Here is a 19741-nt window from a genome sequence, read left to right as displayed (position 1 = left end):
AAATTGTATAACAGAAAATGTAGCCTCCGTATCTACAAAGTTTTCCCAGCAGTGATATCTATTAAATTGTGAAATGGCCTCACAATGGAAGTAGTAGAAAAGCCATCCTGTAAGTCATTTCACACCAGAGTGGACAAAGTGTTCAAAGACATACCTTCGGAAAGAAATCAACCCCACTGATGTAATGGAGAGTATAATGAATGACCCACAAGAGCGTTCCATTTCTGCTTTTAGCAGTGTTATGTGTTTTTCACTGAGCATCTGTCTTCTATTGTGAATATATTCATATCATAGCTTTAGTTTTACGTTTATTATTTCAATATCTTTTTTATTTCCCTAAAAGGCCTCTAGTTTGTAAACCCTTTGGTTTGCCTGGACTATACTTTATGAAAATCACATTTGTCGTTAATATCCTGAGCTCTCTATCAGGAAAGTGCTCTGAGGAAAAAGCAACAAAGACAGTTGGAATGTTAATCCATTTTATAATGATCTCAAAATGTATACATCTAATCCGAAACTTGTAGCCTCTGAAAGATAATGAGACAGCGGAAAGAAATATTTGTATTTTATTTATTGCTATAAATCCCATAATAGAAATCTTCTCTTTTAATCATTCATAAATTAAATATGTAACTTTTGCATATTGTATTGAACCCCAATTCTTTTGCTCATGGGCATTTAATTGATGAGGAATGGATTAAAGACAATGAATATAAAGAGTAGAAATATTTGATACTTTTTGTACATTGAAAATAGTTGCTTAATCATTTATACTAATCTTGGATATGCAACATATTTTACAATATAAAGTACCTGGTTAGGTAAGAATTTATTGTAAATTTAAAAGAACAGCAAAAGTAATAAGAACCTAGAATGTTATCTTTGTGTTAATATTCCATCTCATGTACTAGATCCATTTAAACCTATTAAGGAATTCTCCCACTATAAAGTTGTTTCTTACTTCACAGTATAGCAACAATATAGTTGTAATATTTACCATACCTCCAGCTACTTTGTTAATTATATCAATGTCAGATTGCCCACTGGGAATCCTCACAGCATGAACACACAGCATTAAGCACACTGACAAGTGAAGCTTGAGAGGGTCACACAAGTGAAGAAATGGTGATAGGAGGTTGTGATTTGTGCAAATTTCCCTCTGTTTTCTGTTACATACATAATCCTGCCCCTTCCGACCTTCTCCTTTAAGTCCTAATGGGTCCTCTGTTGCTCCCATTTCTCCTCAAACCCCTATCTCCAAAATACTCCAGGAAATCTCAAGGGTAACTTTGGGCAGTAAAATGTGTACAAATGGCTTTGAGCAGGGCTTCTCAAACTCAGAACTACTGACACTTTGGGTTGGATAATTCTTTGCTGGGGCTGAGGAAGGAGGTGACCTCTATACTGTAGAACACTGATAAGCATTCCTGGTCTTTACCTACTAGATGCCAGTGGATCCCCCCCACCCCCAGTCCCCTTGTGACAACCAAAATTGATTCTAGAAATTGTCCACTATCTCGGGGTGGTGGGGGAGGAGAGGCCAAAATCACCACTGGCTGAGAACAAGGGCTACAGCAAAGTGGCAAAGGGTAGGAGGAGCCCCTTGACTCACTTGCCTTTTTATTCTTCCTCTTGTATGTTTTCAAGGTTCTATGGAGAAGGCAGTTAGTTGCAAGAAGACTGGACAGGAATTGGTTGCCAAAAACAGCAGGAAATATCCTCACCACATGGCATCAGGGAACGAGACTGTGAAGCTCAGCTTTGCGAAAACTCAAAAATAGGTATAGATAGGCTAATACATAGCCTCGCTGAGAAGAGGCACCCTTACCCCCTTATTGAGAATGTGCTAGTGATAACTTCACATCTAATTCTACGAGCCAATAATGGGAGCTGGAGTGAGATGGTGCAAATATTAATACATGTTAAAACATATATATACTTATAGTGAGAAGTCTACCATCTAGCAGTATAAATGTGGGTACACTTCCATTTCATGGATATAGCATTCTCAACTGCAACATGGGGATGCTTCCAGTTTTTGTCTGTTGAGTTTCAATGAACTGGCCAATATCAAAAGAAACTTTTACAAAAGTCTGGCAACAATATATGCAAGGAATTTTGCCAACAGTTTGGCCTAAAGAAATCATTAAGACAGGACCCTTGCCTTCATGAAATTTTAGGGCTAGACTAACATCTAAAAAGTGTCATAAATTGTTATAGATGCATCGTAAAAGAACGCAAGTGTGGCACACACAAGTGGAAGTGAGGAGAGGCCCAACTCAAGAGGTGATGCTTGGAAAGGAGCTTTGAAAGATCAGAAGTAGGTGATAATCCTGCACACCTACTATGTGTCAACCTCTGCACCAGGACATACTATCTCTGGTCTTGACAAGGACTCCACAACTCACTATTTGCACTTTATGAGAAACCTCAGGCTTGGAGAGCTGAAAGCCTCATTGATGGTCTTATACTGAGTAAGCAGCAGAGTCTGCATTCAAATTCCAGAGACTTTATGGAGCCTCCTCTAAGCAAAGGAAGCATAAATTAACTTGCAGACACTGTGAACATGTCATAACTATTCCTAGAACAATATTATGCTCAGGATGGCTGGAGACAGGATGAGAGATGAGCCAGGGTGAAGGACAAAGCTAAGGAGCAGGCAGAGACAAACCACAAAATGCTCTGTCTCCATGCTAGGGTTTGGATTTCATCACAGAAAATGGGGAGCCACTGAAGGGTTTTAAAAAGAGGAGTGGCAGATTTGTTTGGGTTTGAGTCTTGGAAAGATCTCTTGGTTGCTATGGGGAAAAGGGGTTCAATGACAATCCTGACAGGCAGAGAAACAAGGGGGGAAAGAGATTTTTGAGTATTGCCCAGGGAAGAGATTATGGTAGCTATATCCAGACCAACAGAAAAAGAGAGGAAAAAAAGGGCTTATAGAGAAAGATACTAAGGCGTTAGGGAGGTAAAAACAGAGTTGCTCATTAATGAAGAAAAATCTGAGCACTTTTCCAAGTGCAAACAGAAAACACAATGCCTATAACCTCATTCCCAGTATTTTCTTCTACTGCCCAAAGTGCTCCAGGACAGGATAGGGGCTACAAGTGGTGGGACATCCGAGTTCCGTGAAGCAGTGCTCCTCTCTCCTGACTTACTGCCACCTCCAACAACAGATTGAATTCTGTTACCCATGAGTGACCATATAGCACTTTTCTGCACTTCTTTCATAACCCTTATTCCATCCTAACTGATAACACTGTCAAATATTGTTTTTTCTTCCAAAACTGGACTAGGTCCCCTGAATCCCCCACAGTACCAAGCATACAGCAGGTTCTCCATAATCATTTGTTGAATCAGCTGCTTCAAATCCTTCTTGGTAATTATAGTATATGAGTATACATAGATGAATCAAATAATATATGTATTACTTTGTTCTATTTTGATTACATTTTCATTCAAATATAACAAGTATGTCTAGAAATGAACTCTATTGGCAGTCGCTTCACCTATAAAATCAGGGCAGGAAAGGGAGGGCCAATTATCACTTATTATGTATTTGAGGATAATGGGATATATTGTTGTGATATTGTGATGAGCAAAATACATTTCTCATGTACATTTGCTCTTTGTCCACAGTTCCTGGCTCACAGCTCCTAAACCTATTTCCTAAGTGTTGACAGTGATAAAGGTAAGTCTTCTGTTATGTTAAAAAGGTGACTTACGGACCACACCTAAGGATGGGGCCTGGTCACCAGGAGACCACCCTCTGACCCCCAGGGAGGGAAAGGGGCTGGAGGTGGAATCAATTGCTAATGGCCAAAGGTTCAATCAATCATGACTATGTAATGAAGCCTCTATAAAAACTCAAAAGGACAGGGTTCAAAGACCTTCTGGGCTGGTGAACACATGGAGAGGTAGGGAGAGTGGTACATTGGAACAGGGCAAGGAAGCTCTGTGCCCCTTCCCAAGTACCTTGCCTTATGCATCTCCTCCGTTTGGCTGTTCCTGAGTTATATGCTTTTATAATAAACCAGTGATCCAGTAAGTAAAATGTTTCTGAGTTCTGTGAGCTGCTCAAACAAATTAATCAAACCCCAGGAACCTGTGATTTACAGCCAGTCTGTCAGAAGCACAGGTGAACAGTCTGCAGTTTGTTGGGGAGGAGTGGGGGAGGACAGTTTTGTGGGACTGAGCCCTTAACCTGTGGAATCTGACACTATCTCTAGGTAGATAGTATCAGAACTGAGTTGAATTCTTGGATACCCTGCTGGTGCCCGAGAATTGTTTGCTGGTATGGGGAACCCTCCACCCCATGTTGGAAATTGGGTCTCAATATACCCAAAAGAACTGTGTATAGAGATTTTTATTTTCCTTTAAAAATATGGTTGCTTACTGAGACCACCAGTCTAAACAATAAGGTGAGGCAGTAGTCATTCAAACTGGAATGTGTTGAGAAGCAGAGTTTATAGAAATTAAAGTAGAGGTCATAGAATTATTAGAACAGGGAAAAGAAGGCTGATACTGTATAGTAAGTGCGCTGAAAATAAAGTCAAGGCACTCCACAGCCCAGGGGAGGATGGGGAGACGCAAGTGCTACAGTCTCCACCGGTACCCTTATCATAAACTGTGACAAAGCGAGAGAGAGGCATGGACATATATACACTACCAAATGTAAGGTAGATAGTTAGTGGGAAGCAGCCGCATAGCACAGGGAGATTAGCTCGGTGCTTTGTGGCCACCTGGAGGGGTGGGATAGGGAGGGTGGGAGGGAGGGAGACGCAAGAGGGAAGAGATATGGGAACATATGTATATGTATAACTGATTCACTTTGTTATAAAGCAGAAACTAACACACAATTGTAAAGCAATTATATTCTAATAAAGAAGTAAAAAAAAAGATACAAGGAAATAAAAATTTTAAATAAAAATTACTCAAAACGCCCCCCCCCCAAAAAAAAAGAACTCAGGCCTACCAGACCTACTGAATCACAATCTGCACTTTTACAATCTCCCCAGTGTACTTGTGTACCCATGAATAGTTGAAAGGTACATTTCTACCTCGACATGTCTTTTCTGTCTGAGAAATACACACATTTTATCCAATTTGATATAAATAAAATACTCAAAAATGCAAAAAAAAAAGTGTCATTCTCATTGTTAACAGCTAAGCAAACAGTCACTGTTAGGTGTATTTCCTCTGTCTTAGCAAACTATTTTTAAATAGCAAAATTGAAGAAATTTTCTCTTAACTGAAGGTCAGAACAATAGTGCCTTCAAAATACAATCTAGTGTACTGAGAGAAGAGAATGGGCCACATGTGGGGATGGTGTGAATGAGGTAAGAAAGCTTCTTGGCTTTCTTTTTCCATGAGCGGATCACAACATGAACACTGTCTTTGAAAGTGGCCACTGTGCCCGCCTCTTCTAAAGCTTCCACACAGAAAACGGACTAATGGAAGATATGAACCAGCTTGCTGTTTGATGTGAAGGTAGTGTGCAATTAAGAAAACTAATTAATTAAGAGGTCTCTTTTCATGGGACTTAAATATATTTACATTGATGTAAAAGTGTGAATTCAGCCTATCCAGCTTTTTAATGAAATTAAGAAGCACACTCAGTAGTTTGTTACAATATCTGGAAACTATGTGGTGTGTTTACATTTTACAAAGGGCTTTTCCATATCTCATCTCATTTAATCCTACTATGTGCTTGGTACATAGCACGTGTTTTAGAAATGTTCACGATGACTTCTGGAAGCTTACAGAACATTAATTCACTCAGGAACATTTACTGAGTAACTGCCACCCTACTAAGTGATGGGAGTAAGCAACAGACACAATATAATTAAGGCTTGTCATGGTAAAACTGAGTAGCAGACGCGAAGCTGAGGATGGTATCCTTAAAGAATAGTGTAAATTCTGGGGCTCTGCTTATAAATTAAGAATTCTTATCAAAGGAAATAGTTTTTATCAGGGCAGCATATTAGAATCAGTTGAGGAGCTTTTAAAAATAGTTTTGCAGGCCCTTGATTCATTAAGTCTGGGGTAAATTCTGGGCACCTATAGTTTAAAAAAAAAAAAGCTTTAGATAGTTCTACTGCAAACACTTGATTAAGAATCATTTTCTTGGAACTGTGATGCTTCATGCTGTCTGAATTATACTCTATAGTTTAAGCCTGAAATGCTTTTGGTCAATTTTCTTCCTTTTACCTTTAGGATTTATCACTTTTACATGCAAATAACTTGGAATGAGTAAGACTTTAAAGCTGTCATCAGTCAGCTTTTTTGTTCCCTCTGCTTGGATTGAATGATTCCCTACCTTTTCCTTGGGTCAGCTACTGCTTCCTCTGTGACTCATTTCCTGACTATCTTCTCTTTCCCTCAGACACAATTACTTTCTCTCTTATCCCCTCCCACAACCTCTCAGTCTGTGTTTCTGTTATCCGCTGATCACAGCAGGTCTGCTTAACTTTACTGTCTTGAGGGCAGGTTTCCCATCTTATTTGTATCCCCAGGAATTGGAAATTGACATAGAGATGGAGATCCACAAAAATACATGTAGAATGAATGAGAGACTGAATTAATTAGAGAATTAATTTACAGCTTGGTCTTCATGAAAGATCTGCTGGCCATTTTGATTTGTGAGGAAAAAAACATTTCGGCAGAGGTGGGGTGAGATGGAGTGGATTAGGGTTTTAGAAGATTCCAAAAGGAAACTGGAGACACAAAAACTTAGATCTGCTTTGCCATTCTGTCCACAACGGGACTTAGAAACATCATTTTACTTTCATATTGATAAATAGCATATGTTTTTGTTATCCAAGGGAAGTTCTTACAAAAGGCACAGAAGAAAACAGATTATTGATAGTCGTGTATTCTAACTAATTGTACCATTAAATCAAAATGAGGTAGTGGTCTGAAATTTTAATTTAAAGCTCTGCCTTTATAACTGATTTTTCTTTAGGACTGATTTCTTGGTTAAGATTTTGTATTCATATTTCTATTCTTTAATGATTAAAAAAACCCTTCCCTATCTAGGTTATCCTCCATGCCTAAAAGAAATGTTTCTATTTCAAATTCATATTTCCTTGTTATCTGTTATAGAGATATTTATTGCAGAGATTAAAATACTGGACGGGGGGGTAGTGTCTTTTTCTCCTTGTAAAAATAGCTGGTTTTAGCACTTCAGAAAAAAAAAAAAATGCCAGAAGATGACATTGAGTATTCATAGCTTGAACAACTATATACTTCAGAGACCTGGCTTGCCTTTGAGCCAAAGGGGCTATTTGCAAAGTATTTTGTAGATGAGGAATGAATGTCTTTCTATAGGAGTGACATCAAGGAACTTTTAAAATACAAATATACTGGTAAAATTAGAATCTTCATATTAAATGTATAGTTCAAGATATTTTCATGAATAGTTCAAAAGGGATGAAGAGAGTATACATCTAATGCAGCATAGCAGAATAGAGGTATTAAGAGGTTTTGCCTTGCTCTTCTCCCAAATCTGCCTAAATCTGTGGGTTTAGCTGGGAATCAGAATCATACTGCATAACTGTTCCTAGGCCTGACCTTACTCCAAGTCCATAGATCTCCCCAGTGTTCATCTGGTTCCAACATGCTAAAGACCCACTGTGTGTCCCCCCAAAATTGGTATGTTGCAACTTAATCCTCAATGTGATAGTTTTAGGAAGTGGGCCCTTGGGAGGTGATTAGGTCATGAAGGTGGAGATCTCATGAATGGGATTAGTGTTCTCATAAAAGAGGCCCCAGAGAGTTCCCTGGCCCCTTTTGCAATGTGAGGTTATCACAAAAAGAGGGCTGTCTCTGAACCAGAAAGCAGGCCCTCACCAGACAATGGGTCTGCTGGTGCCATGAACTTAGACTTCCCAGCCTCCAAAACTGTGAAAAATAAATTTCGGTTGTTTATAAGCCACCCAGGCTACAGTATTCCGTTATGGCAGCCCAGATGAACTAAGACACAAAATCTCTTAAAGGACCTTGGATATACCTAAGTTGATTCTAATTCTCCAAAGACATTTAGATGGTAACAGTAATAATAATAGTTCCATCTGTTGTGTATAGTATATTTATCAAACCCATATATTTTAAAGGTGATCCTCAAGCAAATTTATGATGCAGGTGGATCCTTCCCATTTTACAAATGGAGAAAGACCAGCTTGGTCAGTTTAACTGATATGTCCTAAGTCTCATAGACAATACAGTGATTTGAATTTGAGTGTTTCTGACTCCTATACGCTTTATCCTGTACAGAAAACCTCAAAACAAACAAACAAACAAACAAATAGCTCTGGAGTATCTTAAAAACCTGGACAGCTCCTGGGGCCTCAGCAAAGACCCTTGGAGTGACAGACATCAGGACCTCAAACACCTTTGTACAATTAATAAGAAGACTTGAGTCTTTCAAGGCTGCCAACATTCTTCATGAGGAAGGGCAGCTCAGCAGCTGCATCAATAGAGGATCTGAACCATGTTTGCTATGATGTCACTATTACACAGTCTGATGTAAGAACTGCTGAGGTCAGGCTGTTACTGACACAATTATATGCTCCTTGAGATTAAAATGTAGTGGAGGCAGAGTTTGCAAACAGGATGCCTGGTTCCATTCCACAGTTTTCCTGACATTTGACCCCGACAATGGCCCCCACTCCTCCACTCTCACCCCCACCCCTGCCAATGCCCAGTGACCAAAGCAACTGAGGGCCACTGGTATGTTGATATGACTGTAACATTAGAGCGAGAGGGAGAAAGTCTTGCTGATCCTAAGTCTAGAAAAACATAGTCAATGGTCTCTTTATACATCACTGGGGATTGCTTTTATATATTGCTTTTACTCCAAACTGTCAGGTGCATTACAGGTACTCAATGAATACTTACTTGTTGGTTCAGCTCAGTTAAACATGTTAAGACCTACTTAGTACACAATGCCCTGTGATAGACCTGTAGGAATAAGGCACTCCCAACCTTCATGGAGCTTTCACTCTAATGGAGACAGTGAGACCTATAAATAGGTTTCCATGGGTTAAAAAATGGCTGGAAAGAATGGTCCAAAATATTCATAGTGGTTGTACTTGAATGATGGGAGCTATGGGTGGTTTTATTTTTTACTTTTCTACGTATTTTCAAAAATGTCTGGTATATGTATACATTACTTTTTCTTTGAAAAAAAAAATGTCGATAATAGCAATGTGGGTGCCTGACAAAGGGAAAGAGCATTTGTGCTTGAGGAGCTAAGAACAAGTGGTATATTTGACATGAGTATGTCTTTGACAGAGGGAGGAGGGCTTGGATTCTTGAGGAAATATACATCCAAAAGTTAACTGTCAGAGATAAGAGGGGGAAAATCATGAAGTAGTTGGGCCATCAGGGCATAATGCTGTTGGCCTGGACTGAACAATCTGTGGAGGGAGATGGGAGAACTGAAGCTAGAATATTAGCAGGATCAGAACATGGAAGGCTCTCAGTACCCGAGTGAGGCATCTACACATTACTCCACAGGAAACTGAAAATCATTCACAAGTTTTCAGCTGGAAAATGATTTGATTACAGCTCTACTTCAGCTGGCAACCATGTGCAGGAGAGACCAAAAGTAGGGAGACAGGAGATAGGAGACCAATCAGGAAGTGGTTAGCAAGGCCCAGCCAAGAAGCAACCTGATTATTTATTCATGTATCTCTCTTTTTTCATGCCTTTTCAATCTCTCTTTTTAATTTTTTTTTTCCTGTCTGGCTCTTATTTTCAATTTCGAAATAAGGGAAGAGTCATTTTGACTATGTAGCTCAATTTTCTCACAGGTGAAAGAAGCAATGTTGAATGGGGGTCAGCCTTAATTTGTCATGCTCCCACTGATAAAGGGAACATTAGAGACAGTTATTTTCAAGGCTAGATGAGTCCTGTCTGTATGATTGATTTCTCATTCCTTCATTCACCTGGGAGAGAAGACTAGAGTTTTCCCAAAGTTCCAGGGATCTTCAATTTCCCAGTCAGAATGGCTGATCCTTATGTAGATGGAGTGGGTCACCTAGCTCTCCTTAGGACCAGAGGTGGGTAGTATTGACTCCCCAAGGACTGTAACCAAAGATGACTGACTGAAAAAAGCATAAAAATCACTGTGGTCTTGGATTCTTCAGGGGCACAAAGATCTTTCTTTGCTCTTCTGGAGGAGAAACACTTTTTTTCCATATTCCTGCCTCAGCCCTCAGATATGGAGATATCAACAGACATTTTTTTTCCCTTCATGAATTTCTTCCCTTTATCAGTTCTTCCATCTTCTCTCCATTCCTCATCCCCATCCCCTTTCCCCATGTCTCTCTTGGGTTGCCTGCTTCTGACACCAACCATTGGGAAGGGTCTCAGCTCTTCCCCACTCCCTGGGTCCATCTGCTAAGCACAGCTGAGATTGGAGTTGGCCATCCTGTCCTCAACAGCTCTCCCGCCTGTTTGTGACTATTTGTGACCTTCTATGCAGTGTAAGGGGCATGTAAGTGTATCCCCTCACCCCTTGAAAAGAATCCTTTGTTCTGAATTTGCATCACAGTACTGGGACAACCATACTTTGGCTTTGGGTCGCAGCCAAATTCTCTACTCTAGTTTTACAAGAAAGTCCTGAGATTTGGCATTTCATGGACCAACATTAATAAAGTTGCTACTTTGATCATCTTTTGGCTTCTTGTATCTCTTTCCTACTGGCAAGAATAAAGAAAGGATAGTAAGTGGTTAGCATCCTCAACCTGCAACACTTTGGATTAATTCATCAGAATATTCCGAAATGCCTTGCTTTTCTGACTTTGTGCCTTTGTTTAGGCAACACTCCCTTCTCGGGGTGCTATTCCCTCCATGACCCAGTCCAGTGAATGGTAGTGGAATATGCCACCCCAAAATATGCCACTTTCGCATAAGAATTATTTTGAGCTGAAGGCAATTGAAAAGAAGCAGGCTCAGGAAAAGTTCTCTGTCCTCCCGCTACATGCCTAGAAGCACATAAATTTGCAAAGGTTGTCCCCCATCCCCTCACCACAGACAACTCTGAACCCTTATCAGCCTAGAGAGGCACCAGAGGAATCCACATAACAAACTTTACTCACTAGTCCTTCGCTTCCATTTATTCTCCCATATATTTACCTTCCCACAATTGGCTGCCCTAGAAACTTAAAAGTCCTTTTCCTTTGTCTTGTCACTTCTCTAAAAATGTGTTGTCCTTTGGTTAAAATGTTATATAAGCCCAAGTTCCAACCACCACTCTGAGTTACTCATCACTGAGTGCTCCCGTGTGTATGATATGCATGTGTTAATGATCTGTGTACTTTTCTCTCCTTAACCTGTTTTTTGCCAGTCTAAGCTGCAGAGTTCGAGACAGAACCTAGGAGGGTAGAGGAAAAAAATACTTTTTTATCTTTCCTTACACAAGCAAGCCCCATCTTTGTGAGGAACACAGCATCGCTTATGTGTTCCTCCTCCTTGTGTGCTCAGAATATTCCATGCACATTTCATCACTGTAATTCACAGTACTTTATAATTGTGTGCCTTTCTCCATCACAGGAATATCATTTTCTTTTTATTATCCAAAGTAAGTTCTCAGAAGTATCTGTTGAATTTATAAGTGAACATTAAGCAGAGATATTTTTTACTGAGGTTCACGTCTCCATAGCTTTTTAAGAAAGAAATACTGCTCTGTTTTCGGCATATCTTTAATACGCAAGCCACTTCCTAATATAGTCGAATAGCTTTTTCCTTCTTCATCTTTCTCACTTTCTTCATCTACCAAAATATTAGTACATCAAAAAGCACAGTTATAGAGAGCACGTGGTATGTGTATAAAGAGGCCCAAGTTATTTAATATCACTGCGTCTTTCTGGTTCTCAAGGATAAAAGTTTACTTGTGGCAAGTCCATATAAGGTAATACTAGATAAACAGGATACTGGACTGTCCAAGTGCCATTAAACAGCATCCCTCTCAAAGTTGGAAATGTGTTTACTTAGCACCTGGGGAGTCATCTGCTCATGTGATTAGCACATGGGTTTTATGAGGAAAATTAACTACAGTAGTAAAGTACTATTTCAAACATTGCTTACATTGGACAGGATTAGCCAACATGGAAGAAAACATTCCCAAAGTCAGAGAACATGCAGAGGCAATATGTGTGGGGTTCTTAACTGCATCTAAGGGACATCACAGATGAGATTCAGTGGGTTTCCCTGGTATTTTATGCAAAAATTAGATATATTTATTTTTTTTGGAGAGGGTCCCCATCTTTCGTATCTCATTGGATAACACATGTGTGAGCTCTGTGACCACAGACAAACTCACAACCTGTGTTCACTGTTTCACTGGTAAAGTTACCCAACCTGAGTCTGCTGCCTCACTTATAAAATAAGAGGGTTGACCTAGGCACTGGACCTCTAAGATTCTATATTTTTCTTACAACCAGTCTTCAGGCAAAATACATGGTTTAATAGCAGCAGATTGATTATTTACAATATGCTGTGTGCTGAATTAAACACTTCACATACATTGCCCCATATATTTAATCCTCACAATAACCCAAAGGGTTAGATGCTATTATTTATGACTATTATTATTTTATAATATATTTATCATCATCATCATCATCATCAGGACTGTGCCTACCAAATTGTAAGTTCTATGAGGGCAGGAACCTTGTCTCGTTTTGTTCACTACTCTATATCCAGTATTTATCAAAGTGCATGAAACATAATAGGTGTCCAGTAAAAAGTCTGTTGAATAATGCATTAAAACGAATACATAACTAGCAAAAATGCCCTGAATTCCACAGGGGAACATATTATCATGGGATTTCATTCCATCTCACTTTCTTGTCGCCTCCTGCTCCCTTAATCCTATTTTTACCTACCTCCTCATCTCTGCTACCCACCCCCACCTGCAAGAGCCCACTTCCCCTTTATTCTCCTCACCCCCTATCATTTGCTTCTGGACCTAGCCATATTCTTTTTTTTTTCCGGTACGCGGGCCTCTCACTGCTGTGGCCTCTCCCCTTGCGGCGCACAGGCTCCGGACGCGCAGGCTCAGCGGCCACGGCTCACCGGCCCAGCCGCTCCGCCGCATGTGGGATCTTCCCGGGCCGGGGCACGAACCCGTGTCCCCTGCATCGGCAGGCAGACTCTCAACCACTGCGCCACCAGGAAAGCACCCTAGCCATATTCTTTGTCAAATTATTCTTTGCTCTAGGACTATATTACATTTTGCTCTTTACTCTCTCAAGAACTCTATCAAAGTTCTCATTATGTATTCAGGTTTTAGGAAGGTAATCTGATTAAAATAACTGATTCACTTAACCTTCTCAGTGAGACTCCTAGTTCATCAAAATGATCTCTGTAATTGGTGAAATTTTAGAACATTTGTAAAGTTTTAAATAAGAACACTTATCTAGCCTTGCCTATAAAATGCTGCAATATTGAGACTCTGGCCTTAAGAATGAATGCTTCAGCCAATATCCATTGAAGCTCCTGGGCTTGCCAACTTGGCAGTCTACTGCTATGACATTTACTTAGGGCTTTTGGAGTATGCATATGCTATCCTCCTGTCTGACCTGGACCATGCCCCTTGTTTTCTTTCTGCCCCACACTTTGTTTGTTATCTTGTTGACACTTTCTTAGTATCTGCCCCTAGCTCACCCTCTGGTTTTAGCTACCTTACCTGGTCTAAGTACTGAAAGATTTGAGAAACATCCAAAATAGATGGGCTGAGATGAGGATAAGAAAACTTCTTTCTCATGCTTAGCTGAGAGAGCAATGAGCTACTCTTCTACTTCCCTCTCTTATGTTTGCCTCCTTCCAGTAGCCTGAATCCCAAGACACCAAAAGAATCATTACTGTCAAAGATGTCTTCTCTTTTCTGTTTCAGGGCTTAGCATTTGCTGTTCTTTTCCTTAAAGCACTTCTCCCATAGCTTCCCATGGTGTTTCCCGCTCCTTTTTTGGGTATCAATTCAAATTTTACACCTACAGATATTCCTTGACTTTCTGATTGGAGTGGATCCTTTTCCAGTCACTCTCCGTCACACTGTTCTCTTTTATCTTCTTTCTAGCTTTTATTGAACTTCAAAAAATGTATCTTTGTATGTATGTACTTACTTCCCTATTTACTTAAATGTTTATTGTTTGCTTCCTTCTGCTACCATATGAGATCATGAGGACAGAGATCTGCCTATCCTCCTCATAGCTGTATCTCCAGGACCCTAGACTGAGCTTGGTCTAGGACACAGTAGGCATTTAATAAATAATACCACAGCTCTCATATCACCAAACCTCCAGAAGGATATACCAAAATGTAGAAGCTGAGGTAAACAGAATCTGCTATGTGATTACCACCCTCACCTTGACTATATATACAGTCCTGGCTGAAGTGGTCAGAATACCCATGGATATTCAAAACCTTCAACAATTTTTATCTGACTATGCAAATAAAGATGGAATTTCCACATTTTGTAGAGAAAGTGAATGAAGTCCTTTACTCTCTAGCTTTGTTTGATAATTAGTTTAGGGGAATAATAATGAATTGTCCACCATTATTTTGTTTTTGTTTCACCAACTGGTTAAGTTTTAGGTGAGCAAAATTAGAATCTGTGAAAGTTGTTATAACTGAGAATCTTATTTATTAACTCACTGGTTTTATTCCTCCTTTCTCTTTGCATCCTTATCTTCTTTTCCATCCTCTTCCCTTTCTTCCTCTATTTAAAAAAATTATTTATAATGTAAAGCCATGATTCATGTGGAGTTTTAATCTCAATGGCAATCTTAACTGTGCCACTTGAAGTTAATTCAAACTGCAGAGATACACAGTTAAAAAATTGGTGATACAATTGCTTTTTTATTTTAGAAAGTGTTTAGAATGGGTATTAGTAAATTCAACTTATGAAATAAACTAGAGTTTGTTAGTAAAACAAAAAATTTGGGAATAGCTTTCAAATAATTTAATTTTTTATCTTAACACAATATTGTAAATCATTTATCAATATATTTCAATAAAAAATTTATAAGTAATTTTTGAATTAAAAAATGTACTTTCCATTAAACACACACACAAGTAAAAGGCTTTTTAAATGTTTGTCACAATATACAATAAAATGCTTCTACCTTGGATGAAGGAGGTGAATTATGGTCAGACGTGTGTGTATATGTGTATGCACACACACACTGACAGCTGGGCTGTTTGTACAGGACTGCCAAGTTCATTTATCACCTGATTATATATTAATTATTATGCCAGTGATAATAATAACAGTAAGAGCAGCAGATATTTGAGTAATTTACTAAGTTCCAGGCAGGGTGGCTTACAAAATTATCTAATTTAATCCTACAACTAGGTAATTGTGTGTCAGGCAGTGTTATCACCATCTTACAGATGAGAAAACTGAGCCTTTAGCCAGTGAGCAGCAGAGCTGAAATTCATATTCCCATGCTTGCTGACTTCTTTGCACACCATCCATTGGGAGCCTTGTAACTGGACACCTTTCCAATAAAGTACTTAATGGTCTTCCAAAAAAGATTCCTAACAATCCAATCCATCCATTCATTGCCCAATAAACTAGATTTGAGATGGGAGAGCTTAATTTATTTAGAAAAACACATCTTGATAACAATTTGATAATCAAATCAAATTTATTTAGAAAATTTATTTAGAAAAACACATCTTGATAACAATTTGATAATCAAATCCAATTTGATTATCCAATTTGATTATCCATAAAACATTATCCATTCTGCTTCATTATGCCCTCTGATGGTATCTATCCTCCTCAGCTGAGTGAAATTAGGAAAGAAAGCTGAGTAGGAGAGCAAAAAATTGAAATATGAAATTGAATCATATTTTCTCAGGAAGAGTCAATTCAACAAACACACTGTCTAGCCATGTATAAGGCACTGTGTGGAATACACACAGGATGTTTGTCCTACCCTCAAATAGTTCATTACCATTTATCTAGAGGGAATACATACATATATATATATATATATATACACACGCACACACACACAATTTGTGATGGTAAAGGTAGGATCATTATCACCATTATTTATTGAGCACTTCCACTATATCCTAGGTGCTATGATAAGTATTTGCTATTAATTTAAAATCTCACACCAACTCCAATTATTATCCCCTTTTTATGGATGTAAAACCAAAAGGTAAGAGACCCATTCTATATCACACCATTAGTAACTGGGGAAATTTCCTTTGATCCAAACTGTGCTTTACAGCAAAGCTCTGGTCCCCTATGGCTGTGCTGACTTGCCCTAGGAAAGACTGTGACAGATGCTGTAAAAAAAGGTAGACAATTGAATTCCAAGCACACCAAACAAAATTGTAATATAAGAATAATTGCTAACCAAAAATAAGTGATCAGGATGTTAACCATTAGTCAGTCTCCCACACTTTGCTGGAGTGAAAAATTGACTAAAAATGTACACTAGACTTGGTATTCCAAAAACGTCATAGGCATGAACCATGTAGATGTGATTCCTGTGTAATGGGCTCTTATGGTCCTGGGCACCTATACCTTACAGCCTCAGGGGAGGCCCTTGTACAACTGGAGAGTCACTAAGGTAGGAAGAAGAGAAATGTTTGATGGAAGGCTGAGAGATAGAAAGATAGAGATGAGAAGAGGGGTGGTCTTTACCTATCCAAATAGCTACTTGCCATTTTCTAAGAGCACTGTGATTGCTCGGAAACTATTGCTCAAATTTCCCCAGCACCTGCCATTCCTTAAAGGAGGGATTGCAAAACAGCTGCCTCCAAACTCTACAGGCTTTGTGGGCCTGTACAACATTTAAAAAATCATTATTTAAATACACTTAAAGAAGGCTTGCCGTTTTTTCCAATTTTATGAGATATAATTGACATATGGCACTGTATAAGGTGTACAGCATAATGATTTGACTTATATACATCAGGATTTGCCATTTTTAATCCCACTGTGTCTCTCTAATTTTATATCTGGCTCACTATGAATTTTAAGTCTGGGCTCTGTAGCATTTGAGTTCATAAACTCTGCTTTAAAGTTTCTCCAAGAAAAATTTAAACATGAATAAAAAGACCTTTCCAAAACATTGGTCAAGGCATAAATGATCCCCGTTGAATAAGAATCAAATGCAAGGGTTTATCAAAAAGCCACGCAGATCTAGAGTTTATATACACCTGAAGGTTAAGCTCACTCTACCTCTTGGAATTCAGCCACCAAAGCACTTTGGCCCTAATTGATCATATTTAGTGCCAGAAGCCAATTAGGAGCGGAAAGAGAGCCTGGAGCTATTTGCAATGAATGCAGACCAAGAGGCTGTATAACAAAAAAGTTTTGACTACCATCATTTCTAAAAACACAATCGAATGTACTGGTGGAGGTGAATAAGTAAGTGAGTGGAGTCATGCTGAACAGTTTACATCCATACTACAAAGGCTGTCCAATATTCCACTTAACATTGGCTAGGAAATGAGTGATGAGCCTGCACTGTAACCCAAAGCACCTCAAACAAAAATATTCATTCTTCCCTAAATCCACACCTGCACTGCCTTTTTCTACAAAAAGGAGTCATTTTGCCTTAAAGATATGGTATTAGAGTTAAGATGTTTCTAACTGACTTATGGACCATTTAACTTAGTCATAACCAAAGCTTCACAAAAAGTATACACATGAGCACTAACAGGCCTTGATATGTTAAGGGGAAAAAAGATCCTTCATTAAGCCATTCTGACACATCACCATTCCAACATGCTGAGCCTGCTTTGTCCATGAACAATTGAGAACAGATGCATCACTGAACACATTAAAAGCAAAGAAATGTAGAAACCAAAGGTTCACACTTCCACTTTAATGCTGAGCAGCACTGCATGAGTGTGCAATAATGTATATCATGCTTGATGGATTATTTTCAAATTAAAACTGGAACCAGTATCACCACATGCTATTTTTTCATTTATAGTATTCTAATGTAGAATTCACTTTGTGTTTAACCACTCATCATAACGCAAAAAAAAAAAAAAAAAAAAAAAGAGAAAAGAAACCACATTAGATTAAAAAAAACAAGATTTTTCCTACTCTAAATTTAATTCATAAGAGGAAAAAAAAGCACCCAAATTGACTCCATCTGTAGTACTGTGTTCTGTTTCGGCATCCACACTTTGAAAAGGGATAGCAATAAACTGAATGAGAGTTAAAGATGTTGCCAGGAGAGCAAAAGGCAATATGCTATGAACAACTGAAGGATTCAGGGATATTTAATGTATCCTAAACGTAATGTATAGGCAAAATTATCCCAATATCCCCCTGAGCTTCATCTGTAACACCCAGTACTTCCATCTTATTAACATTCTCAGTTGTTATGGCTTCTAATTGTCATTTCCACCAGACTATCAGCTCCAGGAGGTTCAAGAACACTGTCTTCTTGCTTGCCTTTGTATCTACTACACCTATCAGAATATTTGTCAATAAGAAGGAACTTTATATTGTTCTACTAATGAATGACTGAGTAAAGAAGACCCACGACCATGTGTGACCCAACAACTAGACTTAACTACAAGGTAGATTATGCCGCAATATGAGGTTGAAGATCTTCTAATAGTTAGAACCATATAAAGTTGGAAATGGCTGCTGAGGTGTTTAAGTAGAGGTGAGACCACAAATAAGCATGGGTGTAGTAAACAAAAATCAGACCTTGGGTCCTGAATTATACCTTTTAATTTTTAAGATACTTGCTAACCCTGAGGCTCTATGATGATAACATAGGCCCTTCCCAAATTTGAGTCATAATTTAAACTAAAATCATTGGGACTCTTCTGTGATTAGAGTTACGTAGACAATTTTTTAAACCAAGAGGTTCAATTCTCACTTACCTTCTATTTGGCTGTATATTTATTTTGCTCCAGTTGAATCAAAGGCAATATGGTATATGCTTTACCATAAACTATTCTACTTTTTCTATTCAATATGCTTTCTTTCAAAATACATGGGCCCAAGCATTGACTTAATAGAGCTAAAATGGCATTTCTCACTAAAGAAGACTTTAACATTTTGGCCACAAGGCAGGGACAAAGCATACCATAGACAATTAACACAGTTCATTCACTTTCACACCATTTAATTTAATCACAGAAAACGATCTCTATACTTCATGTAACCAGTGTCTGCTTTTAATCATAGGGTAGTTAAGCTACTTACCACAACAGAATAATAAATCTTGAATCCAGGTTTAGCCACAAAGTAGTCATCAGACTTGAATGTTATTTTAATCTGATTTGTTCTTGATGTTATCCTTGGAGGAACTTCTTTGTGTCCACACCATCGTCCTCTAATAACGGTGCTGGTTTCAGATATATCTTCAACTTCCACAAAATCATACCTAGTACCAATTTGACATAAACTTTGATTAAAGAAGACTTTGAAATTCATACTTTCACTGAGAAATTGAAACTAACATATGTGATTTCTCGTGACCTATCATCTGAAATGAAAATTATAACCTACAGATATTTTAGAAGGAAAACTAGTTTTTGGATTAGGTTTCTCAAATTCAAACTTCAACAATCTATTCTGAGGAAACACCCTTACACACTTTTAGCCATAACTCTTCCTAAATCGTCAAAAATCAAAATGGGCTACTTTCTGAGCATCTGCCTCATAAGGTTTTCCTGGAAAAACTAACAAGTATAATCTATTGTCATATTTTAGGATATGTAGCTCTAATTATATACC

At 38.5% G+C, this 19741-nt stretch overlaps 1 protein-coding gene across 2 annotated transcripts in view; it reads right to left on the bottom strand.

Moving 5' to 3' along the window:
- Nucleotides 1-19741, bottom strand: part of PDGFD (platelet derived growth factor D) — a gene marked incomplete at its 5' end in the record, with an annotated part of 240882 nt that overhangs the window by 50116 nt on the left and 171025 nt on the right. For both annotated transcript variants that reach the window (XM_082844745.1, XM_082844746.1), the window contains one exon: nt 19208-19388. In XM_082844745.1, coding sequence (XP_082700871.1) covers nt 19208-19388 — 181 coding nt within the window. The remainder of the gene's footprint in view (nt 1-19207; nt 19389-19741) is intronic.

Source organism: Leucopleurus acutus (assembly GCF_964270905.1).
Source record: "Leucopleurus acutus genome assembly, chromosome: 8".
In the NCBI taxonomy this organism is placed as follows: Eukaryota; Metazoa; Chordata; class Mammalia; order Artiodactyla; family Delphinidae; genus Leucopleurus; species Leucopleurus acutus.
The sequence above is the reverse complement of the archived record's forward strand: the minus strand, read 5'-3'. Positions and strand labels throughout refer to the sequence as shown.